Source organism: Plutella xylostella, chromosome 24 (genome assembly GCF_932276165.1).
Source record: "Plutella xylostella chromosome 24, ilPluXylo3.1, whole genome shotgun sequence".
Taxonomy (NCBI): domain Eukaryota; kingdom Metazoa; phylum Arthropoda; class Insecta; order Lepidoptera; family Plutellidae; genus Plutella; species Plutella xylostella.
In genome coordinates this window covers 1,065,904-1,092,248 of record NC_064004.1, presented here as the reverse complement: position 1 = coordinate 1,092,248, position 26,345 = coordinate 1,065,904, and the positions used below count along the sequence as shown (strand labels likewise).

At 40.2% G+C, this 26,345-nt stretch overlaps 1 protein-coding gene across 1 annotated transcript in view; it reads right to left on the bottom strand.

The window, feature by feature from the left end:
* LOC105398789 (insulin-degrading enzyme) overlaps positions 1-25,901 on the bottom strand; it is a 33,899-nt gene extending 7,998 nt beyond the window's left edge. The window contains exons 1-18 of the mRNA XM_048629866.1: positions 25,726-25,901; positions 24,893-25,069; positions 24,142-24,230; positions 23,801-23,886; positions 23,255-23,376; positions 22,854-23,023; positions 21,934-22,056; positions 21,234-21,436; positions 20,600-20,685; positions 20,113-20,227; positions 11,928-12,065; positions 11,113-11,234; positions 9,574-9,658; positions 8,489-8,578; positions 7,252-7,373; positions 2,051-2,129; positions 1,520-1,585; positions 291-379 (exon numbers count right to left, since the gene is read on the bottom strand). Of these exons, the coding sequence (XP_048485823.1) occupies positions 291-379; positions 1,520-1,585; positions 2,051-2,129; positions 7,252-7,373; positions 8,489-8,578; positions 9,574-9,658; positions 11,113-11,234; positions 11,928-12,065; positions 20,113-20,227; positions 20,600-20,685; positions 21,234-21,436; positions 21,934-22,056; positions 22,854-23,023; positions 23,255-23,376; positions 23,801-23,886; positions 24,142-24,230; positions 24,893-25,069; positions 25,726-25,901 (2,138 nt within the window). The remainder of the gene's footprint in view (positions 1-290; positions 380-1,519; positions 1,586-2,050; positions 2,130-7,251; positions 7,374-8,488; positions 8,579-9,573; positions 9,659-11,112; positions 11,235-11,927; positions 12,066-20,112; positions 20,228-20,599; positions 20,686-21,233; positions 21,437-21,933; positions 22,057-22,853; positions 23,024-23,254; positions 23,377-23,800; positions 23,887-24,141; positions 24,231-24,892; positions 25,070-25,725) is intronic.
* Between the last annotated feature and the right edge of the window lie 444 nt (positions 25,902-26,345).

The following is a 26,345-nucleotide window of genomic DNA, read 5'->3' as shown; positions in this document are numbered from 1 at the left end:
AGTATGACTGTTTTCCTATTGATTAAACAACCAAAGATACGGATGCCGACCTCGGGGGTCACTTTCGCTTACGAAAAACATACAAACGAGAGCAATGCACTCCAAAGTTATGGGGCGCTGCTGCGCTAAACACGACTCTATCCAGTTGCATTAAACATGATTACGTGACAGCTTTTGTTCTTTTGGTTTTTGTAAACTAAAGAGACCCCGCAGTACCCCTTACCATAGACTGTAATATACCAATTAAGTCTATGCCATAATAAAGCTAACTTTCTCTACAAAAACCTTACCTTTTCGGGTCGCACTTGAAGTTGACTAATTCGTCGATAATCTTGTCCAAGAGTATGTGTTGTTTGTCGTCGTATCCGTCTATGGTCACCTGCGAACAATGTCACATAATATTAGGGTAGGAGCGGTGGTAGCTCAGTCGGTAAGCGCCCGCTTCTCACGCCAGAGATGCGGGTTCGAATCCCGGTGCTGACATGTATGTACCAATGAGTTCTTTTCTGAATTTAAGTACAATGTATACCATCGCTCTTACGGTGAAGGAAAACATCGTGAGGAAACCTGCATATCTAGATTTAGCACATCTAGATATGTGAACTCACCAACCCGCAGTGGACCAGCGTGGTGGGAAATGGTCCAATCTTAGGAAGGCAGTTTAGACCTTGGGGATATGCACAAAGGTTCCATTCGAGAGAGCCAGGTGCAGGTACTGACACCCCCACAGAGAATAGAATAGAATAGAATAGGGTGAAAATTGTCGGGGGAATACACCAAATTGCGGCAGACGTCGTGTCGCAACGTCAATACTTGTAGTTATACTTCTTCTCCTTGTAATGTCGACGCAGCCCAGTGGACCGCCACGACTCATCATCAGCCTTCTATCACCCACTGTTGTTGCCTCCTTTTTTGTACGCTATTTCTTCCGGTCCTGGGCCGCTCTGGTCCACTGCTTCCCCGCATCCTTGCAGATGTCATCGGACCATCTAGCAGGTGGTCTGCAAACAGTTCATCGTCCGTCTCTAGGACAGCATTCAATTCAATTTTGTTTTTGTGGCTCTCTGACTGTGTGTGACTAACACTGTCAATTCCGCCAATAACATGTGTTGGAGATTGCACGGTATTTTATTTAGCCTTGTTTACTGATTGATTATACCGCCTTTGTTCACGACTTTTTTGTCCACGACTCAATTCTAGATCAAATGTATTTTTATGCGATTCTTGTGTTGACTAGCGATATGACACTCAACGGCAGTATAAACACCTGTAGGGATGTTTCGACAGTTCGTTTGATGCAATATTTTGTGCCTTATGACCGTTAAAATGGGTGTCTATTTGCTAAAAGCCCCACTTTACAGACCAGCTGAAATCAAACCGTCTAAAAAGGTGGGCAATTTGGCTAAGTCACAGCCTTAGCTTGATAAGGCTATTTGTGAAAATACAGAATTTCTAACTAAAATATTTGTCTTTCTCCTAATTTACTAAACTTATACAGTCGCTATAACACTAAACTTACACTGAGTCCGTATTTGGCGTTGCCAACAGATCCCCGCAGGCCGGCCAACTCAGCCGCATAGCCGCCCTGAAAATTTATTGAGTATATTAATTATGTCTTTTAAAATGGTAATATTGTTAATGGAAGTCAAAAATAAACTACACTGCATTTGAAAAGTGCTCTTATGTAAGTGTTATCTTCGCAAACTCCGGTTCCATATTTTCAAAATTAGATAATTAATAAGTATGACTAATATTTTGTATTTGATAAGTTATGTTTTTTTTTTTCTATTGGAAACTTTTTCTTTAGTTCGATATCAATGAGAATATTCAATCACTGTCTGCAGTCAAGTGTAAAGTACAAAGCTAGCGAGCGAGTTAGCTTTATCTCACTCTACCACCAAAGTGGTAATACTAATACTAACCCTCTTGGTCATCGTGCACGACTTTTGGAAATTGGCGATAAAAACAACTCTCCATAGTAAAAGTCACGTGATCATAAATTTTTTCGGTGTTTTTGCAACACCCTGTATAGTCACTCCAAGATAGTCACCTGTTGCAGCTTATCCCTCAGCAGCAGCACCCAGAGCGAGGCCAGCCCGCACGACAGCGGCTCCGAGTACGCCAGGGGACTGCAAAATATTACAGAATATTAGTTATTAGTATGGGTATCTGCAAATAGATAGATAGAATACACTTTATTTGTACACCAAAAAAAAGTAAAATTAACAAGTTTAAACTTAGTTAGGGTACAAAAGGCGGTCTGATCGGACCCCCTTAGTCACCCTCTTTTGGTTTAGTACTTATACGCTTTTTGCAACAACCTAAATAAAGTAATGAAAACGCAAATGGATCCTACACTTTGTCAAATTGTTATATTAATAGGTTTCGGGTAGACATAAGTTAGCGCGGGCTGCGTCCCGCGCCCCAGTCCTCAGTCGAATAAATGCTTGTTCATATATCGGTTGTCTCAATTATAACAGTGGCGAACGAGTAAATCAGAAAACGCGTGCAAATAAAAAAAAGAAATGGCTAAATTCTCGGTCGGGTCTTTAACGCTATTCAATCACGAGCAGCAAGATTGGACATTATATAAAGATCGTCTAGAACAATGGTTCTTAGCCAACGATATCGGGACAGGAGACGATAAAACCGGTAGCAAGCGACGCGCCATTTTGTTAAGCAGTTTAGCCGAACCAACGTACAAATTAATTCGGGACCTAGCTTTACCTAAATCTGTCGGTACCCTTAGTTACAATAATGTGGTGGAGTTACTCGATGGACATTTTGAAACTAAAAAGTGCGGGTTTGCCGAAAGATGTAAGTTCTACGGTGCCACGCAGGCTCGCGGCGAAAGTCTAGCAGACTGGGCGGCGCGGGTGCGAGGCTTGGCATTACACTGCGATTTTGGCGCATCGACTCTGGAGGAGGCTCTTCGAGACCGTTTCGTGCTGGGCATGCAGTCCGGCCCCGAGCGGGACCTACTCTTCACCAAGGCCATGGAAGGCCTGACGCTGAGCAAGGCGTTGGAGCTGGCGGATGGAGTGCGTGCGGCGCGCGCCGGGTCGCAGCAGGAGGCGCCGGGCCAGGCGGAGCTCGCCACGGCCCAGGTGCTCAAGGTGGCCGCCGCGGCGCGCCCGCAGACCGCGCGCCCGCCCGCGGCCGCCTCCCCGGCAGCACGAGCGGACCCGGCTGGATGTCCAGCTTGTGGCTACGATGGCCACGACGTGTCCAGGTGCAAGTTTACTCGGTACAGGTGCAAGAAATGCGGCGTGAAAGGTCACCTTCGAAGAATGTGTCCGGGAAAAGGCTCGTCACGTCATCATTTCATTGAGTGTGGTGCCGACGGGGACGGTTACGATGTTGATGGTAAGCGCATAATTTGTAATATTCGTACGCAGCATGGTGAACCAATGAAAGAGACCATTCTAGTAAATAATGTCAGGTTGAATTTCGAAATAGATACCGGATCGGCAGTTACCGTTATTTCGGAGGAAATATTTAATAAATATTTTTCTACCTTAAAATTAAATCCGAGTAAATTAGTTTTACAAAGTTATAATAATTCAATAATACACACGTTAGGCTACGTCTCGTTAAGTTTCAGTTACAATGACCAAAGTCGAAACTTAGATGTATATGTAGTGCGTGATGGGGGCCCGCCGTTATTAGGGAGGGATTTCTTTTTGAAATTTAAATTACAAATATCACCATTGAACTTATGTTCGGACGTATTGGACCAATTCGCACAGAGGTACCCTAATTTATTTTCGGATAAGTTAGGTTGTTTTAACGGTGGGACAGTGAACCTCGACCTTAAACCAGATTCTAAACCGATCTTTAGGAAAGCGAGGCCGCTCCCCTTTGCTATTCGCGAAAAGGTAGAACAAGAAATAGACAGGTTAGTGGAATTGGGCATCTTGGTACCCGTGCAATACTCCGATTACGCAAGCCCCATTGTACCCGTTATTCGCGAAGATAAGAAGTTGCGTCTGTGTGTAGATTACTCGACAACAATCAATAAACAACTGTTTATTGACAAATACCCATTGCCGAGGGTCGATGAACTTTTCGCAAAACTTCATGGCGGTCAACAGTTCTCGAAACTAGATTTGTCTAGGGCGTACAATCAATTTTGTCTCAGTGACAGTTCCCAAGATCTTACGTGTATAAATACACACAAAGGCCTGTATAAATTCACAAGATTAGTGTTTGGGCTATCGTCGGCCCCGGCCGTGTTCCAGAGAGCGATGGAGTCGCTGCTATCCGGGCTCGACGGCGTGCTATTATTCCTGGATGACATCTGTGTCACCGGCAAGGATAAAAAAGAGCATAGTGAAAGGTTAAACCAAGTGTTTGATAGATTAGAAAAGGCCGGCCTTGTTTTACAAAAACAAAAATGTTTATTATTTCAGGACTCAATTTCATACTTGGGATTTGTAATTGATCGTAACGGAATTCATAAGTCGCCGGAAAAGGTTAAGGCTATTTTGAATGCGAAGACACCCACTAATGTATCGGAGCTAAAGTCATTTTTGGGGATGATAAATTATTATAGGTCGTTCATTAAAAATGCGTCATCTATTATGAGCCCGTTACATAAATTACTACAAAAAGGTAGTATGTGGCAATGGTGCCCTGAGCATGAGTTGGCAATTACAAATATAAAAACAATATTGGCATCGGATAACACCTTAGCACATTTTAATCCAAATGCCAAAATAATATTAACCGTAGATGCATCTCCTTACGGGCTAGGGGCGATATTATCGCAAGAGGAAAATGGTGTGGAAAAACCAGTTTCGTTTATGTCACGGTCATTGTCACCCGCTGAAAAACGTTACAGCCAAATCCAAAAAGAAGCAGCGGCCATAGTGTTTGGAGTAAAAAAATTCCACCAATACCTATTTGGTCGTTCTGATCCGTTTATATTGCGCACGGATCATAAGCCTTTACTATCAATATTTAACCCTAGCAAAGGAATTCCAGAAATATCGGCTAACAGGCTCCAACGTTATGCAATTTTCCTCTCCGCGTATAATTACAAGATAGAATATGTTTCGAGCGCTAATAATGCAGCTGATTTCCTAAGCAGATCTGTAGCCGAGAGTAGTTGCGCACCGCGCGCGGCCGCTAGCTCATGCGATAGTGTTGATGAATTATCGTATGTAAACTTCATTTATAATGGTCACACGCTCTTATCGCAAAAAGAGGTAAAAGAAGCGACACACAATGACATCGTCCTTAAGTCAGTTGTGAAGTATTGTTTGACCGGATGGCCCAGAAAAATTACTGATAAGGATATTAAACCTTATTTTATGTGCCGAAATGAATTATCATTAGAAGAAGATTGTTTGATACGAGGGTCAAAATTGATCATACCAGAATGTTTACGTAAAAATGTTTTGGTCGAGTTACACAGTGGTCATTTAGGTATTAGTAAGGTGAAGTCTGAAGCGCGCGATAGATTCTGGTGGCCGGGCATGTCGAGCGACATTGAACGTTATGTGTCGTCATGCGACGTGTGCGCCACGCTGCGGCCCGCCCCCCCGCGCGTCCCGCTCGCCCCGTGGCCGCACCCGCCCGCTCCATGGCATCGAGTTCATTTAGACTTCCTTGGCCCGATCAATAATAAAACATATCTAGTGATTGTCGATGCCTACTCTAAATGGGTAGAATGTTACGATGTGTCTACAGGGTATGGATCTAGGATAGTCATAGAAAAGTTATGTGACGTCATGGCTAGGTTTGGCCTTTTTCACACAATATTAACAGATAACGGCACATCGTTTTGTTCGACAGAGTTTAAATCATTTTGTGATAGTAACGGAATTAAACACATAACTTCACCGCCATACAACCCGCAAAGCAACGGTCAAGCGGAAAGTTATGTAAAAATAATAAAAAAGGCTATCAAATCGATAATTTTGTCAGGGTCAAATTTGCGAGACTTAAACATTAAATTATGCGAATTTTTATTAAAATATCGCAATTCGAAGCATTTTACAACAGAAAGGTCTCCTTCAGAAGTACTTTTTGGTCACAGATTGCGTAGCAGATTAGATGTGCTGTGCCCTAGCGGGGCGCAGGCGCAGGCCGCCCCCGCCCCCGCCCCCGCCGGCACCACACTCGGTGAAACAGTAACACGGAACCAGTCCTTACAGTGTAAAAATTATACAGGAAACAGGAAAGTTTCCTTCGTCAGTGGAGAAGTAGTGTTGGTGAAAGTGTTTAAAAATCAAAAATGTGAGTGGGCTAAGGCCGTCATTTTAGAAAAACTCGGTTCTAATGTCTATTCTATTCAATTGTTAAACTCTCAGACTGTTTTGAAGAAACATGCTAATCAAATTTTGAAATTTAAAGGGGAGGAGGATGTATCAGTTATACCTAACGAGTCAGAAAATGTTTGCGAATCTGAACTAGTGTTACCTCCTGTAATGTTGTCTAGTGTTAGCGCACCTGTGTCACCCGAACCTGAGGTACAGGCGACACAAACCGACGACGTCAGCTCGCCTTCAGCCACGACTTCCGTCTCTGACTCTGAACCTCAGGTTTTGGAAAAACGCAAGCGTAAAGTTATTAATTATAAAAGTTATTTTTAAATCATACTAGCGGATGCCTAGGCTTTGCTTTTAAGTGTGTAAACAGATTTTGTGCCTATTGATTTAAATTGTTTTCAATAATAATTGTCAGGTTTCTTATGCAACTGCTTGCGCCTTATCTTATCAATGGCATTCAAATATTGGCGGAGGTATGTTATATTAATAGGTTTCGGGTAGACATAAGTTAGCGCGGGCTGCGTCCCGCGCCCCAGTCCTCAGTCGAATAAATGCTTGTTCATATATCGGTTGTCTCAATTATAACACAAATACATACATTTTATTTGGACTAGACCTAAAACCCTTCCTTCATTTGTAGGGGACCCGTGCCCCAGCAGTAGTGAAGTGATGGGTCGAGATGATTTATCATTTGTAGTTTTCAAGAGAAAACCAACTTCTCCTTGGGAGAGGTCTATGTCCAGCATAGGACGAATACGGGAAGACTATACTTTGTAAAATATAACATGAATCCTATAGATATTAGTCATATTGGATGCTGAAAGCTATAGATCACATCCATCGGCGTGCTTTGGGAGAGGCCTACGTCCAGCAGTGGACTGCTATAGGCCGCGTGATATAGACTGCGACGGATAACTTTAGTAATATCTTGTCGTGCGTGTCTTGGGCCCCATACTAGGTGTGCAGCTTTACTGACCTGATGAAGTCAAAAGTGGCCACAGCTTTAGGCAACAGGAACTCGTGGTCGCGCTTGTACCACAGCCGCAGCAGCGCCGAGTCTCGCACTATGCACGGAGCCACTGAGTCTTGTGTCGGGTCCTGGGTGAGAGAGAAAGTGGATTTTGAAACTATAGTAACACAAAAGAGGCAGGTACGATTGTGCAGTGTGTTGCAGTCACCTGCTTTTCGCTACACATTTGAAAGCACGTGAGAGGTCGCGAGCCGTTTTTAAATGAGTAAATTGGTGACCCCGACATCATACCAACTGAGTACTTAATTTATTTTGGTTCCTAACTCTATAATTTATTTATTTAATATTGTAATATAAACCACTCACCCTGCTGAGGTCAATGTCCAGGTTTATCGCGCGCACTGTGCCAACAAAAGGTCCCTTACTCAGCATGTGCTGTATAGTATAAACCACAGACTAGCTTATAATCTCACCATGCTGGGGTCGATGTCCAGGTTGGCGGGTATTTACAGCTCTTCAGAATGCTAAGTATTGAGCAAAAAATTCCCCACTCAGTATGTGCTCTATAAACCACAGACTAGGTTCTAATCTCACCTTGCTGGGGTCTATGTCCAGGTTGGCCGGTATGTACTCGTTAGGAGGCGGCAGGTGCAGCTCTTCAGAGTGCTTAGTATTGAGCAAAAGGTCCCCACTCAGCACGTGCTGTATAGACTACTAGTCTCACCTTGCTGGGGTCGATGTCCAGGTTGGCCGGTATGTACTCGTTGGGAGGAGGCAGGTGTAGGTCTTCAGAGTGCTTAGTATTGAACAAAAGGTCCCTCACTCAGCATGAGCTGTATAGACTACAGACTACTGTACTCACCTTGTTGGGGTCGATGTCTAGGTTGGCGGGTATTTACAGCTCTTCAGAATGCTAAGTATTGAGCAAAAGGTCCCCTACTCAGCATGTGCTGTATAGTCTACACACTATCTACTAGTCTCACCTTGCTGGGGTCTATGTCCAGGTTGGCGGGTATGTACTCGTTGGGAGGAGGCAGGTGTAGCTCTTCAGAATGCTTACTATTGAGCAAAGGTCCCCTACTCAGCATGTGCTGTATAGACTACTAGTCTCACCTTGCTGGGGTCTATGTCCAGGTTGGCGGGTATGTACTCGTTGGGAGGAGGCAGGTGTAGCTCTTCAGAATGCTTACTATTGAGCAAAGGTCCCCTACTCAGCATGTGCTGTATAGACTACTAGTCTCACCTTGCTGGGGTCGATGTCCAGGTTGGCCGGTATGTACTCGTTGGGAGGCGGCAGGTGTAATTCTTCAGAGTGCTTAGTGTTCTTCCATTTCTGTTGAAAAATTGGTAATATGTGCATGTATGACTACTGTTTGACTACTTATACTTAGTAATAACATGTAGGTATAGGAGTGATAACTCTTACAAAGTTGGATACGTTTCACTGTCCAATCACAAATAACACCCCACTTTTTCCGTCGTCGGGGGTAAAAAATTAGAACCAACGCGCTTACCAATAATAGCGCTATTCATCACATAAAATTCATAGACGTTGTTTCTTCAGATCTTCTGACGACTTTTTAGCCATTTATTTGTGTAAGATGCACTTAAAACATAGGCTACTAGCTAAAATTAGAAAATGATTCACTTGCAATAAAATATGTTTTTAGGGTTCCGTAGCCAAAATGGCAAAAACGGAACCCTTATAGTTTCGTCATGTCCGTCTGTCCGTCTGTCCGTCTGTCACAGCCGATTTACTCGGAAACTATAAGTACTACAGTGATGAAATTTGATGGGAATATGTGTTGTATGAACCGCTACAAAAATATGACACTAAATAGTAAAAAAAAGAATTGGGGGTGGGGCCCCCCATACATGTAACTGAGGGATGAAATTTTTTTTTTCGATGTACATACCCGTGTGGGGTATCAATGGAAAGGTCTTTTAAAATGATATAAAGTTTTCTAAAAAACATTTTTCTTAAAGTGAACGGTTTTTGAGATATCAGCTCTCAAAGTCGTAAAAAGTATGTCCCCCCCCCCTCTATTTTTATAACTACGGGGTATAAAATTCTAAAAAAAATAGAGGTGATGCATGCTAATTAACTCTTTCAACGATTTTTGGTTTGATCAAAGTATCTCTTATAGTTTTTGAGATAGGTTGATTTAACTGTAATTTTGCTGCTACGGAACCCTTTGTGCGCGAGCCCGACTCGCACTTGGCCGGTTTTTTTTATCTTAAGCACCATGTAAACGTTGTTTAAACGTGCTAACGTGTCTTTACATTTAAGTTGAGAAACTCGTAGTACAATAGGTGTTTACTACGTACCTGAATAGTTGCCTCATCAATGTCTTCCTGTAGATACTTGGTCCCGTACCACGGCTCCACCATCGTGCATTTGTCGGCAAAGGCTCTGGAATACAACAAACATATTTAGGTGAGGCAAAAATACTAAAATCGTTAAAGGAATTCACGAAGGTAGACACGAATGTTTTGATTAGGAAGGCCGAGGATAGAGTGTTAAGTATAGTTATTTAGTGTTAATTATAGTCTATTTACATTTCATTTAATCATTGTCAAAATAGTTGAAAAATTAACGTTGTTGTAATGACCCAAGGTACGATTTCGAACGTGATGAAAATCTGCTCTCTTTTCTGGCCTTTGTGAATAGACCCTAAATGTCTTAGTCAGTTCAAAGAATCGAATATTTAATGATTTGGCTAACTAAAACAGACCATTTAATCTGGATGAGACAGACAACATAGGTCTGTCAGCCATTTACAGATTGTATAGTTAAGCTTAATAATTAACCCGTGCGGATAACTATACAATCTCGTAAAAGTGATGTGCAGCAATTGCTGGTATTGTAGAGGTAAGTTGGAGGTAAATTGGTGGTACGTTGGAGGTAAGTTGGAGGTAAATAGTAGCTAACACTCACCTGGCCACGATCCCCACTCTGACATTCTCCGGGGTGAGCAGATTGAGTAGCTCCTCAATGAGGTCGGGCCTCCACTCCGACATTATGTAGTACTGAGGCTTTACAGCTGACATGACCCGCTAGAGCTGCGGGTTCGAATCCCAGCGCTGACATGTACTGAGTTCTTTGAATTTAAGTACCATACCACAAGTATGTATACCATCGTTCTAGAGGTACATCTAGATTCTAGATGTGTACTTACCTTAAGTGCATTGTAGTTACTCATTCTAAAACGGCGATATAGCTCGCGACCTTTCACGAGACTACAAATGAACAGCGAAAAGCGGACTGTCTGACTATCCCTTCGGGGATTACAGTTGTGAGCATATGTATGTATGAATGATCTTAGCTGAAATGAAGTGTGAATGCAAATTGGAGGTAAGTTTGAGGTAATTTGTAGGTAAGTATGTTGGAGGTAAGTTGGATCTAAGTTGGATGTAAGTTGGAGATAAGTTGGAGGTAAACAGCAACTACTACTCACTTGGCCACGATCCCACTCTAACGTTCTCCGGGTGAGCAGATTGAGTAGCTCCTCAATGAGGTCGGGCCTCCACTCCGACATTATGTGGTACTGAGGCTTTACTAACATGATCCGCCAGAGATGCGTTCTCGAATCCCGGCGCTGACATGTACCAATGAGGTCTTTGGAATTATATAACAAAATGCATACCATCGCTCTTACGTTGAAGGAAAACATCGTGAGAAAACCTAATAAGTGCATTGTAAACATTCGAAAACGGCGATACGGCTACGCGACAGTCGCGACCAATTACGTGATTAGGTACAAATATGAAGTGTAAATTGCAAATTAGAGGTAAGTTTAAGTTAGTTGGAGGTAAGTTGTAAGTAAGTTGGAGGTAAGTCCGAGGTAAGTTGGAGCTATTACTCACTTGGCCACGATCCCCACTCTGACATTCTCCGGGGTGAGCAGATTGAGTAGCTCCTCAATGAGGTCGGGCCTCCACTCCGACATTATGTAGTACGCGCTGAGCACGTCCTCCATGGGGAATTGCTGAGGACAGAAAAGGACAGTTGAGGACAGAAGAGGACAGGTTTAAGCCCAGTTTCACCACAGTCTAATAGATCATTAACACTCCTGTTAAATTGTAATGTCATCAATTATACGTCCGTCTCCGTATATTTTTTTTGACAGATGTGTCAAAAGTCAACAACAAATTCCTTGTTATGATCTAACAGAGTATGGTGAAACTGGGGCTTAGTCTTTCATGTGGTATTAGTTATATGCGATTCAGAAGTCGCGGGTAAATTATGTCGTGTAAAAAAAAGTTTTTAGGTTTGATGAGACCATAAATGTGCGCGTAACTTTTGAACGAATAAACTGATTTTGACGAAACATGGCTGAAAATACACGTCATCAAATTCTTTATCAAACAACCCACAGTCATATCCATCCGCCCCTATTCTATTCTATTCTATTCTCTGTGGGGGTGTAAGTACCTGCACCTGGCTCTCTAGAGTGGAACCTTTGTGCATATCCCCAAGGTCTAAACTGCCTTCCTAAGCTTGGACCATTTCCCACCACGCTGGTCCACTGCGGGTTGGTGGGTTCACATATCTAGATGTGCTAAATCTAGATATGCAGGTTTCCTCACGATGTTTTCCTCCACAGTCATATCCATCCACCCCATACAGAGCTACAACTTCCCAAAAATTGCTAAACCATTTCGGATGCAACTTTCATTACCTGTATAAGGTGAACATGCGAGGTGACCAGACTGCGGGGCTCCTGAGTGTCTTTGAACCGGAACTCCGTGGAGGCGAGGTCCCGCTGCTCCTCCCACACCCAGCGCACCGGGCCTTCGGAGCGGAGGAGGGATATGTACTGAAAGTGGGAAAAAGTTTATAAACGATGCTGCTGATTTGGACGTTTTTGAATTAATATAATTGGTCTGTTTACCCGACTGCCGAAGGAGGAGGGTAATGTTTTTCGATTTAATGTATGTATGTATGTACATGTTTGTCTGTTTCTATGTTCCCTCCTGTAGCCTAAACGGCTTGACAGATTTTGATGTATGAGGTAGGTAGAAGCTTATTGATTGCGCGATGGTTATAGGTTATGTGACGTCATATTATAATTTATATAGCGCCCTCTAGAGGACATAACGTGATGGTCGACAACAAAGTCACTATCACGTTGGGGTCACCACTGTAATTGTGAAAAAAGTGTAGTTTGTATATTTGGTACATTATTATGGGTTTATTGCTTAAATTAGGTCTCTCTGCTCCTCCCATACCCAGCGCACCGGGCCCTCGGAGCGGAGGAGGGATATGTACTGTGGGAAAGAGGGTAAAACTACAGTGAATTCTGTTTATTATACCTATCACACACACTTAATTTGTACGTCCAAATAGGGCAGAACATAGCGCTAAATGTAGAAACCCTACCATTATGTTATACCTATGTATGGTACATAATGGTGGGTTTGGAGGTTTTGAAATTAATATACTTGGTCTATTTATAGCTTTATTTACATTGTGAAGTATTTCAAAGATGACATAATAGTTTCTTCATAAATTATTTTGCCTCGGGATAAAGCGTCGGCAACAAAGTTACAATCACGTTGGGGTCACCACTACCTAAATGTAAGGATTTTCTTATTATTATGTAATGGTTTTTTAACGGACTTGTGCTTTAATAAACAAGAATGATCGATTAAATACGGTTTTTATCAATTAGTTGCGATCCACTTCCATTTTCAGGACTTTATAGTTGGACTGTACGTACCTGGAACACCAACTCAATGATGTCGTCAATATGCTCGATGCCGTCCTCAGTGGGGTCCACTTGTACTCCGAAGAAACCGAACCCTCGCGCTCATAGTATACAACTTTTCGCCACACACTAACTAATCCTAATCCTAACTAATCCTAACTAATATTATAAATGCGAACGTAACTGTGTCTGTCTGTCGAGCGCGAACAGCTAGTCTCATATAAGAAAGAAAATACCTCAGTGTAAACTTCTAGACTTTACTTCTAACTTACATAAGCGTACGATTCCTATTCTAGATCGACTCACGTGTATTTCTGTGCTATCTTCAACAAGCTGAATAAACATAAACATAAACATTCTTTATTTCCATAAAAGCATACAATTTTTACACCTTAATAACTAAGACAATTTGTAAATATTTCAGAATTTGTAAAGTAAGTAGCATCTGCTGCCGAACTAGGTAAAACCTGTATTTCAGCTCGCAGCGCCCAGACCCTATAATTAAAATACTCTATGGTTTTGTCTTACTAATAATGAAGTTCATAATGATAGTTAATTAAACACAATAGTTAAAGTAGTTAGGCTAACATATACATAACACACACACACGCACACACACACACACACACACACACACACACACACACACACACATCTATATTTATATATATATTTATTCGTGTACATATAGAAAAACAAGCTCTCAGTTCACAAAGTTGTAAGAATAGATTTAAATAAGTACTTAAAAATAAATGGATTTCTACAAAAAACAGAAATAAACATTACTTACTGCAAAACAGTTAATAAGTTCTCAGTCTCATCGTAAGAGAGAGATAGTAGCCATTTTGTGATCTCTCTTTTGCATGCCAAATTATTCATATTGTATATGAATTTTATTTTATTGAATTTGTTGTACACAAATGGTCCCAAAAAACAAAAGAATCTACGAATAAAAACAGTATTATAGTGTCTAATTATACAAATGTTATGTTTTCTGCGCCTGTTTAGAATTAAGGGGCTATATATGAGCTGCCTATGTTGCTTGGTTAAAATCTTGAGCAGAAACAATTGGCGGACAGTTAGTACTTCACAGTATTTGTAAAGAAGAATCGTCGGGTAACGAAAAGGTCTAAAAGTGGCTACCTTTAATATAGCGCGTTGGGCTACTTCAACACTTTTTAGATTTGTTTTAGAAGCACCTCCCCAAGAGCTAATGCAATAACTAATTAAAGACTGACATAGGGCATAATATATTTGTTTGAGCTTTGTGGGTTCCACGACATGTCTAAGTGTTAAAACAAAAATGAAATATGAAGATGAGTTTTCTAATTCTAGAGGTCAAAAGGTCAATATGCGGTTTAAATGATAAGTTACTGTCAATTAGGACTCCAAGATATTTAATGCATTGAGTGCGTTCCAAACATTGACAAGAGCAGTCAACTGAGCCCGGTAAACAAGTATGGGAGATAATGTTGAAGTCAGTTGAAGGTTGGCCAGAGTGGCGTATTGAGAATGCCATGTACTTTGTGTTATCAACATTTAATGAGAGCAGATTTCGACTAAGCCAGCTGTTGATTGTATTAAAGCCTTTTTGTGCTTCTCTGAAAGCTTCTTCCCAGGTGTCAGCCGAAAAGAGTAGCGCAGTGTCGTCGGCGTAGGATATGATTTTGCCTCTCGGGACACCTAGGGTAAGAATGCTATAAATGTAAATTAGGAATAAAGTGGGTCCCAATATACTACCCTGGGGTACCCCATAAAATACCGGGAGCATTTTACTGGTCACTTCACCTATGGTCACACATTGATACCTATCCGTTAGATAGTCTTTAAAAAGATCTAGTTGTGAGCCGCGTATCCCAATTTTGTCCAATTTGTCAATCAACAGGGGGACAGAGACCGTGTCAAAGGCTTTAGCTAGGTCCAGGAAGACAGAAATACACTTTTTACCGGAATCCAAGTTAGTAGAAACAAAATCAGTAAGAGAAAGGACAGCGTCATCAGTTGATTTATTTTTCCTAAAACCGAACTGGTTGACTGAGAGCAGATTGTTTGACTCGAGGTAGTGCGTTAATCTGTTATTAATTATTTTCTCAAGTATTTTTGAAAGTGATGGCAGAATTGAAATTGGCCTGTAATTGTTGACACGATCTTTGTCCCCACTCTTATGAATCGGATGTACTTTGGACACCTTAAGATCCAATGGAAAAATCCCTAATTGTAGACACTGATTAAAGATGAAAGTGATTGGTTGCACAAGGAAGTTTTTGAATTCTTTGAGAAATCGGTTTGAAATTTCGTCAATGCCCATGGCACAGTCGACCTTTAGACCATTTATCATTTGTTCAACCTCATTTTGGTCAGTGTCTCTAAGAAAGAACGAGTTATTAGTAGAAGAAATGTCACCAATATTATGATGTTGAACGGTATTCTGTCTCCCGACAATAGATTGAGCAAGCGACTCGCCAGCCCTGACATAATATTCATTGACCTTATCAACTGCTATCTGAGGAGTGACATCAGATGAGAGCAGCTCTTTGGCGCTTTTATTTGCTTTTGTAGTGCTTGTGATGTTTTTTATGACCTTCCATAGTCTTTTAGAGTCATTTCCTGCCTTCGTGATTTCTTCTTTATCGTATTTTCTTTTAAGTGTTTTAAGCAAATTGTTACAGAAGTTTCTATAGCGTTTATAGGTCAATTTTAGAATTTCGTTATTAGGCCTACGATTTGATTTTTTATGCAAGTTATCCCTGTGGCGCATACACCGAAGTAAACCAGGTGTGATCCAGGGTTTCAGGATTATTTTGCGCTTGGATATCACTTTACTTTCTGTGTTCATAGCTATTGCTGTGGTAATCGATCGAACTAGATAATTCAAAGATTTGTTTGGATCAGATTCCATATAAACAGGCCCAAGATCAATTTTGATTATGTCTTTTTTTAAATTTTCATAGTTTACTTTAGATTGGATAGATGAGGGACATATAGACTTCTTTTTGTTATCTAAGCAGAGCAAGACACATTTATGGTCAGTCAAGGAAGATTGGGGAACTATGGTTGTAGATGTTTTTTTTGTTTTAAGAAGAACGTGGTCCAAACAGGTTCCACTCTGATCCCGTGTAACGAATGTGTGAGCAGGAAGAAGACCGTGATATGATGTTAAAGTGAGATATTTCTCTGAATTTATATCAATTTTACCAGAATTAATTGCTATATTAATATCCCCTGTTAGAACAAGATTCTTGGCAGATGATAATTCGGTTAATAATTTGTCGATTGACGCAAGAAAGCGATCCGTATTTTTAAATGATGGAGATCGATAAATACACACAATTGATGTTTCCTCACCAATATTTATCAAGAGACAGTTACCGTCTTGAAAGGATGGTTCCACGACAGTACATGTAAGACCATCTCTGACGTATACCACAACGCCATCATTCTGATAGGTACTTGATTTGGTGGAGTGTGACGTGTATCCAGAGAGTGCCGGTATAATTGGAGCACTAGACAGCCAACACTCAGTTAGGATTATACAGTATTGTGCAAATTAATGTGAACACGAGTGAAAATTTGAAAAAAATACATTTATTAGTTCTAAAATAAAAAAAACAGAGATATATTAATACAATTTAAGTTATTTTAATAGAAAATGTGTCCTCCCTGGCTTTTATAACTTCTTCAACACGCTTTGGCATAGAATCTACATGAGTTTGTGAACAGTTTTGTGATATTTACTGGTCTAAAAAACTTGTATGGATTACAGCCTCAATCGTTTTAGTTTTTCTTGTGCAATCCGTTTTACGAAGTCTAACTTTCACGATGGCCCACTTATTTTCAATGGGATTAAGTGCCGGTGAGTTCTCTGGCCATTCAAAGGCATGATATCTTGTTGTCCTTGAAATATTTAAGCATAATCTTGGACACGTGGCATGGAGCCAAATTTAGTTGAAAAACTTATTGACCGAAAGCATCAACTTTTCTTAGTTTGGGGCTGTTTTTCTTATATAGGTACCGGATGACTTGTGCCCATCGAAGGGATGATGGACTCGCTAAAATACAGTGACTTGCTAGAACGGAGATTAGAAGTTGAACTAAGAAAATTTGATGATAACGGTCAATAAGTTTTTCAACAAAATTCAGCTCCATACCATGTGTCCAAGATTATGCTTAAATATTTCAAGGACAACAAGATATCATGCCTTTGGATGACCAGAGAACTCACCGGCACTTAATCCCATTGAACATAAGTGGGCCATTGTGAAAGTTAGACTTCGTAAAACGGATTGCATAAGAAAAACTAAAATGATTGAGGCTGTAATCCATACAAGTTTTTTAGACCAGTAAATATCAGAAAACTGTTAAAATCATATAGATTCTATGCCAAAACGTGTTGAAGAAGTTATAAAAGCCATACTGAGGACACATTTTCTATTAAAATGACTTAAATTATATTAATATATCTCTGTTTTTTATATTTTAGAACTAATAAATGTATTTTTTTCAATTTTTTTTCGTGTTCACATTAATTTGCACAATACTGTAATATCAATATCAATCTTTAACCTGGCTAGAAGAACCTGAAAACCAGTTATGTTGGCATTTATGCTTCGTATATTTTGAGTCATGATGGAAAGAACGTCAGCTGAGACCCTGGTCCTGCTATGGCAAACATCAACGTCACAGGTAAAAGCATTAGAAATTGAGATGGAATCGACATCATCAGTTAGATTAGTGATATTTATTGGATTCATTTTAAAATTTTAGTGCAAAATTTCACAGTAATAGCGAATTGGCAGGTGATATTCAACATTTGTTTATTTTGGGCCACAAAGAGACAATCAAGATACTTTAAATAATCATTGCAGCAGCTTATTGGGAGTGTTGATGTAGACATTGTGTAGATATGTATGAGAGAGCAGTTAACTTCAGATGATACAATATACATACTTTTAAATAATAGGACATGTACAAAAATATTTACTTCGCACCTATAGGATATGAATAACAACAGCAAACATAAATTTATCGGTGAAACTAGTCATGCATTGCGCAGAGCCTCGAGATCAGCTTCATGATTTATACGGATTTGAGGGCTATTTTCATCGCGTCTTCAGTAGACAACTCCATGTGAAGTCCAGCAAAAGGTGAAGTTTAGATTTTTCTAGAGATCCCTCGCTAAGAAAAATAGTCGCTGCGTTTTTGGAGTCAGAGTTTCAGACAGATATACCGGTTTAACCGTGGTTTTTAACTGAAGATGACTGGTATTAAGCTTCTCTCCCTTAGGTTTACTTTTATTGAAGGTTTTGGAAGCTTTCAAGATTTTTTCTTTCTTCATGACTGACGAAAATTCAGTAATTATGGGGAAAGAGGAGTCTTTCGTTTTTATTCTATAGATGTCCTTAATATCGCAGTCTTGATGTACATCTACCTTCAGGGTTTCTCCTAAGCTTCTCACTATTTTGCATAGGTCATCCTTAGTTTCTCCTGTCGTTTTAGGGATGTTTCTTATTTCAAGACCTGATGCCCGAGACTTTCGTTCCATTGCCTCAATTCTATCTTCCAGATGGGCAATCGTGCTTTTATCCGTTCGTCGTTCGGCTTCGAGACGAGTAATACGGGATAAAAATTCATCGTATTTGAAATTCATGAGCTCAATACTTTTAACGAGTTCAATATTTTCATCTGTCAAGTTGTTGATAGCCAACTGCAGATCTTGAAAGCGTTGGTTTTGCTCCTTAGAGAGAGCGCTGAACATCTCTTTCATTAACACCACTACTTCACTTGCATCTCCTCCCTCAAACTTTCTCTTTTTACGCTCAGCCAAATTAATCCCAAGAGTTGGTAAATCAGGTGAAGATTGGCAGTGTTGAAGCGTTTTTTCACCATGGACGAAAGCAGATACAGTCGGAGTCTTGAGAGGTGAGGCAGGGGGGGATCGATTTATAGGCATGGTTGAGTAGCAATTTACAGCCTTGCAGCCAGGGAATGGAATTGTTGGACAACTGGAATATTGCTATGCTTGAATTTGTAGGCGCTTGAGACCCGCGGTAGTACGAGAAAAAAATATATAAAATTATTGAGTCACCTTTTTAGACTTTAGATGATTTACACACTTATTTCACACGGAAAGTCAGCCGAAACACTTATATCACTTAGTCAATTTGGTTTATAGAAATGGTACATCACTTTAGTTACAAAACAATTGGATTTAACCACTTTTAAAATTTAATCAGCGGGAGCAAAACAAAACACGTCTGGTTGGCTTGAGCGCGGGGAGCGGGGAACTGTCCAGTTGTCCAACACTTTCTTCTTTCTTTCTCTAAAAAACACGTTTCCTTACGTTGTACATTTATCCTAACTAATATTATAAATGCGAAAGTAACTGTGTCTGTCTGTCTGTTACTCTTTCACGCCAAAACTACTGAACGGATTTGAATGAAATTTGGTATACATACGGTCTAGACCCTGGGAAAGAACATAGGCTACTTTTTATCCCTGAATTCCCACGGGAAAACTTTTTAAGGCGAAGCGAAGCTCGCGGAAACAGCTGTAAATTGTAAAGTGTAAAATATTTGTGTGGTGGTGAAAAGGTTATTTTATATTTTGAGCTATGAAACGTACCTGGAACACGAACTCGATGATGTCATCAATATGCTCGATGCTGTCCTCAGTGCGGTCCACCTGCACGCCGAAGAAACCGAAGCCTCGCGCCCATAGTATACTACTTTTCGCCACACACTAATATTATAAATGCGAAAGTAACTGTGTCTGTCTGTTACTCTTTCACGTCAAAACTACTGAACTAGCTACTTTTTATCCCGGAATTCCCACGGGAAACCTTTTCAAAGCGAAGCGAAACGCGCGGGAACAGCTAGTGTATGATTTAAATATCCATCGTTGGTCGTTCGTTGGGCCAGGCTGTACGCAGCTTTAAAAACACGTTTCCTCCACACCAACATACCTTGTACATTTATTTCCTATATTTGTGCAAAAAAGAATTAGTAAATAAATACAACACTGAACATAGGCCTAGCCTAGTGTGTTAGCCCTTGTCGTATCACCATTTTTAAATTGTTACCAAATACTGCAACCTATATTATATTTTGTATCTTTCATAATCTTTAGTTTAAATAAATATATATTTTTTAATAAATACCTGGAACACCAACTCGATGATGTCGTCAATATGCTCGATGCCGTCCTCAGTGAGGTCCACTTGTACTCCGAAGAACCCGAAGCCTCGGGCGCCTATACGCGTGCCGCCTACTAGACTGTGGAAAAATATAATTATATTGTAAGGTATAATGTATGAACGTGGCGTTTTTTAGATAAGTACAGAAACTTAGGGCGACTTGCACCAAATATTAAATCTAGATTAATTAATTAATAGAAAAAAGTTAAAGTTAAGTTAATAGCGAGTATTGGGAGAAAACTACATCCAGCAGTGGACAATTACGGGCTGATGATGATGATGCTAATTTTTGCGGTGGTTTCTGGACTTCAAAAAGCTTTCCTAGATTTACGCTAGCGGGTTGTTTCCAACTTTGACTTTAACTTTACCTATTGCACCATCCCCTCATCTGACATTCGTCATTATCTTCCCCCACTTTTCTTTTCTACTTTTACTTTAACTTTAACTTTACCTGTTGCACCATCCCCTGGCCTTGAGCGCGGCGAGCAGGCTGCCGGGGCCCTCGTGGCCCAGCAGGTGGGACAGGTAGTGGCCCGGCTGGAACGAAGATAATAGAAGAATATTTAATTTTATAACATAAAAAAAAGTTGATGAGTTTTCCAGTGGGAATTAAGCGATAAAAAGCAGTAGCCTATGTGTTAATCCAGGGTGTAAGCTAACTTCATACCAAATTTCATCACAATCGGTTCAGCCGTTTTGTCATGAAGAAGTAACAAACATACCCACACAACACACACACAGATTCACAAAATTTCGCCTTTATAATATTATATTATAGTTGGATATAGTAGGATGGATATAACATGGCAAAAAATAAGAAACTAAAATCGCTTGAGCCATTTGTGGGTTATAAAAGATACGCGATATTCGTATATTCGATCTTGTTACTCAATCACGGGTAAACGGCAGTACAAATTAAATTTATGAAATTTGGATTATAGTAAGCTACATTTTATCTCGGAATTTACAAGATAAATTATTTTAAAGCGAAGCAAAGCTCGCGGAGAATAAAGATGATGTAAAGTGATATATGATGATTTAAGACTTAAGTACCAAATGTGAAAGCAAATAAAAAAAACACTCACAGCACTCTTATAATGCGCCGTCGAATCCGGCACAGGGAAATCAATCGACAGCGACCTCAAGTCCTTAACGGGCATGCAATAAGCTCGCTTTTTGCGCAACTCCGGTGGGAATGGCGCTTCGGGCCATGTTGGGGCGGTCACCCCCTTCTCTTCTATAGCTGAGAATAGGGGGGTGACTAGCGCTTCTAGCTCGTCGAGGGATTCTGGGGGGAAATTTAAAAAAAATTGAGAATAACGTATTTCATAGTAAATGAATGATGTAACCTAAAGAAAATTAGATTAACGTATTTCATAGTTAATTAACCAGCAAACACAGAATTAATAACCTAACCAACGTTAAAAACCCCCGACATTCAACACTAAAAGAAGCATAACTTTTGAACGGCTAGTTGATTCATGCTTTACATTCGGACAAGGGTGTATCTTATTTATTCCATTCATTTAATTCATTCATTCATTAATGTTTATATTATTTGCCATACCCTTCCCACACACAGCCAGTGTCATGATATCCGCACAGTGCCAGGGGCCGTGGAACTTGAGGAGCTCATCTATCTCCCCATAACTATCTATTCATTTAATGTTTCATTCAGTCACCCGTCTATCTATATTCAATCTATCATATCATATAATGTGCGATTCCAAATAAAGTTTTTTAAAGTCCATATTCATTCAGGGGATAATTTTTTTGTGTTATTACCTTTTCCACAAACGGCTAGTGTCATGATATCCGCGGAGTACCACGCGCCGTGGAACTTCAGGAGCTCGGCGCGCACGTCGATGCCTTTCTCCTTGGGGATCCGGTCCAGGGTGTCTTTGTTGCCTGAGGACAATAGATTTAAATATTAATAAATTGAGTGGTAGAGTTTATTTACGTTACGTTTAATTCGACCATTAAACTGTGGCATAATGTTTAAAATGGTAAGAGGGTTGACGGTGGACAGCTAAAAATGAAGGATGCTTTTGACATAGGTCTGTATCTGTAGTTGTAGCTTTGAAGGACAAATTCATAGGACATTTATTCGATATATTTTTTCATTTTTGCTATGTATAGGATCTCTAGGTTACGTCATCTTACTTTCTCGTGGTTACTTAATCGCTTTTCGATTATTTAACGGCATTTATATACTTGCCAGTCCCAACCCAACACGCTCAAATTTGTGGTAAGGATGGTCTCTACTGGCAGAGCTCTTATTAAGCTGGTCCAGCCGCCAGGTGTCGCTAGAAGTATTCTTCTCATGTTCAGAGTTGACGGCGTTGATCATAGATGGCGCTAATCCGTATTTTTCTTTTTCATACTTATTTTCGCTTAGGGCTTATTTTATCGCCATAATTTTGCTTTTTTCTTAATCCTACCATATTTACACTACAGCTTACCCGTTCCAAACTTATGGTACGGGTGTTCTTTGCTCGCAGAGCTCTTATTAAGCTGGTCGAGCCGCCAGGTGTCGCTAGAGGTATTCTTCTCGTGTACCGAGTTCACTACTTTGATCATAGATGGCGCTAATTCCTTTTTTTTACAGTTTTAAGGTGATTTATATCATTTTTTGCGCAACAATTTAGTTTTTTTCCTAGTTTTACTACATTACACATTATTTAAACGTCCATAAGGTGTCTTACCTGTCCCAAACTTATGATACGGGTGTTCTTTACTCGCAGAGCTCTTATTAAGCTGGTCCAGCCGCCAGGTGTCGCTAGAGGTATTCTTCTCGTGTTCGGAGTTGACGGCGTTGATCTCTCGCTCCGTGGCTGATTCCGTGAAGAGGGGCGCGATGAAGAATTGTGCGAAACTGGGGGGGAGAGAGGTTTATTTAGTGAAAATCAATAATTGAAACATGGGCTAGAAATGCGACAGTAAGTCAAAAATTTGAAAGGGCAACTATGTCCTTTGAAATTTTAAACCCTAGATTAGCACATCGGCTACTTTTTATTCCGAAATTCCCACGGATAACCTACTTATAGCATATTTTTTAAATGCCATATTTTTATACAATTTTCTGAGTTACGTCGCTATTGCTCACATGTCGAGGGCCATGGGCAGGTGGTCGGGCATGACGTCGAAGTAGTAGGTGGTGTGGTCGCTGGACGTGGACGCGTTGGACGAGCCGCCGTGTTCCGAGAGGAACTTGTTGTATTCGTTCTCCTGTGGATGAGGATATAGATAGATAGAGTACTCTTTATTTGTACACCAAGAAATAATATACAAGATATAGTCGGCATTACGGCGTATTTCACTAGCCCGCACTAAGACAGTGTGGTGGACTAGGCATAAACTCTTCCTTCATTAGAAGGAGACCCGTGCCCCAGCAGTGGGGAGGTGATGCGTTGTGATGATGATTACGGAGTATTACCACTAACGAATAAAATAGGGTCGGCTTTATAAATTGGTCCCAACACTCGCCCCAAACTTTACAATGCCATTTTTTTAGATCAGCACTTCATCTGTATTGGGGCAAACGTGTGGAGCTGGGGAGTAAAACAATAATAATCCATCAAATACCGTATTTTTTTGTTGTTGGTAATGTAGCCCAGTTTAGGTATGTTATATTTTCTTGTAAAAGTCTCACCTCTGGGTATTTTTTGGTGCCGAGGAACAGCATGTGTTCACAGAAGTGCGCCAGCCCCGGCAGCTCCTCAGGGTCACTCAGGTAACCTGCAGGAGAGGAGTATATCTATAATACATTGTAAGATTGACTTATATTATAAACAAATAAATAATAAGAATCGGCGAATCTTTTTTTGTTTTTACATACATGGCAATTACCTCAGGACTTATTGAAAGTTTTTACCAGACCTGTAGTTAAATCTAACAGTGAATTCGTATGGTGCTTTGGGAAAGGCCACATAGCCCTTAGGCCTGCTGTAAGTATGTTTTACTAGACCTACATAGATTGTGTAAATAAGTTACCAATATTGACGTCCATGGCGGCAGCAGACTTGTCGGTCTTGGGGTCGCTGATGAGGAGCACCTTCAGCCGGTTGGACAGCTCCAGACCTCTGCAGATAGAACAATATCCATTATAATTGTTTAGGTTATTGGGCAAAATTCGCATTTCACATAGACAAACCTGGACAAAAAATTAAGTTTCGAAAAGTATTCTGAAGTTACAAGAATAAATTTTATAAACAACTAAAACTACTCAATAACCTTTCACCAATCATATTATTATTATTATTTTTGTAGTGTGTTGTTCTCCCTCTGTTGAGTTTGAGGGGTATGTTTTGTATCCAGATCACGCGGGCCTTAGCCAAACGTAATCGGATCGGTGATGCAGGATGATGTCATGAATTTCCTTGTGATGCGGCAGGTGTTCAGGATTGTGGCTTTTTGTAGAAGGTGGATTGTGTGGAGTGGAATGTTCAGTATTTCTAGGCTATTTTTAAGGGTTTTGGGTATGATTCCTGTTGAAGACAAGACTATGGGGACTATATGGACTGTACGTACTTTCCATTGAGTTTTATTATTATTATTATTTTATTATTATTATTATTTTATTCTTTTATTGCACAATATACAAAAGTAAATATGTACAATATTCATTCCACAATCCAAAATCCAGATAGTAATGTGGGTGGAAAAAATCTCAGTATAGCCATATTAGCACATCTGTGGTGGAAAGGCATCCTGAAACTCCCTCACTCGTCCCAAACATACTAACCGATACTCCCTCTTATCCTCCTGACTCTTGACAATGTTGTCATATCTCTTCACCATGGGCTCCGTTGGGGTGACAGCGGTCCTGGCCGTGGTACCCGCGCCCCCGCCCCCAGCGCCGGGGGGCTGCCGCGGCGCCCGGTGTAGTGGAGACCCCATTGAGGCGATACCTCTTCTGTTGCTGGGGAGGAAAGAGTCAATGTTGATAGTGAATTAATATATTAACAAATTCACAATTCACAATAAGAGTTCAGATAGAAGTGGGGTGTTATTTTTCGAGAAGCTTCTTTGGCAATTACATTTTATCTAGTTTGTGTTCTAATATTGTTGATAGAAATAAAATAAGAATTATACCTATTGTATTTTTACTTTACTTCATGCATTTTATAAAAGATTTATGCATAGACGCATGATGATAATGATATAATAAGTAAGTATATTTTTTTCTGCAGCAACCTGAACTCTCAATCATTTGTTTTCTTGTTAAATAAATATGTAGAATGAATAACATGACATACATTATTAAAATATGTATTTTACATAGGTAGTTGATGATGTGGCTCAACTATGCAATCATAACAAGGATCATTATAATAATAGTATCGATTTTTCAATAAAATAAATATCCAAGGTTAATCAATTCTTACCTGGCAATATCAATAAGTTTGAAAAAGCGTTTTAAGTCTGTCCCACTAATTGGAAACCTTATAGATTGTTGAGCAAACAAACACAAACACTTAAGGTTAGTATAGTTACAGAAACACAAGAGGAAATTAGTCTTTTATTTGATAATTTTACGGATTGATCGAACTGGCTGTAATAACTTTAAAACCTAACCTAAAATGGCTGGCCCGGTTGCACAAAGTTGGCGAGAAACTGTGGAAGGACACAAATAATAATTTTCTCGATGCCAGCTTGACAAATTTGCTGTTAATTGCAAAAATAATTAAATTTTTACTGATTACTGCAATAGGACAACTTTTTGGAAAATTTGACAGTTTCCCATATGACATAAACAAAAGTGACAGTTGAAGACGTCAGCACCTGCTCTGTGTGATATCCATAGATTAATAAATAAGATTATAAAAGAGTTCCTCTTTTGGTAATACAGAGTCCCTTATTCTAAGAATTCACATAGTATTCACCTTTATCTATTTTTTTCTATTACCTACTTAGGAATTTATCACCAGTATCCTGTCCTGTCCAATCTTATTCAAGACCCGAGGGAGATATCAACTGAAGGTACCATGCGGTGGCGCACCCTGGACTATCAATGACTTAGTTACTATTCTTCCTTTCACCGTGGTGACGAGGTGGTGACAAACCCTAAACGCGCTTTAGTGCCAATTTCTCCATTGTCGGTTATAGCATAACCAGGGAGTAGTGGTTGACTTTTGACACATCTGTCATGAATTTTATATGGAGATGACGTTTAATTTATAAATCAATCCCTGTCG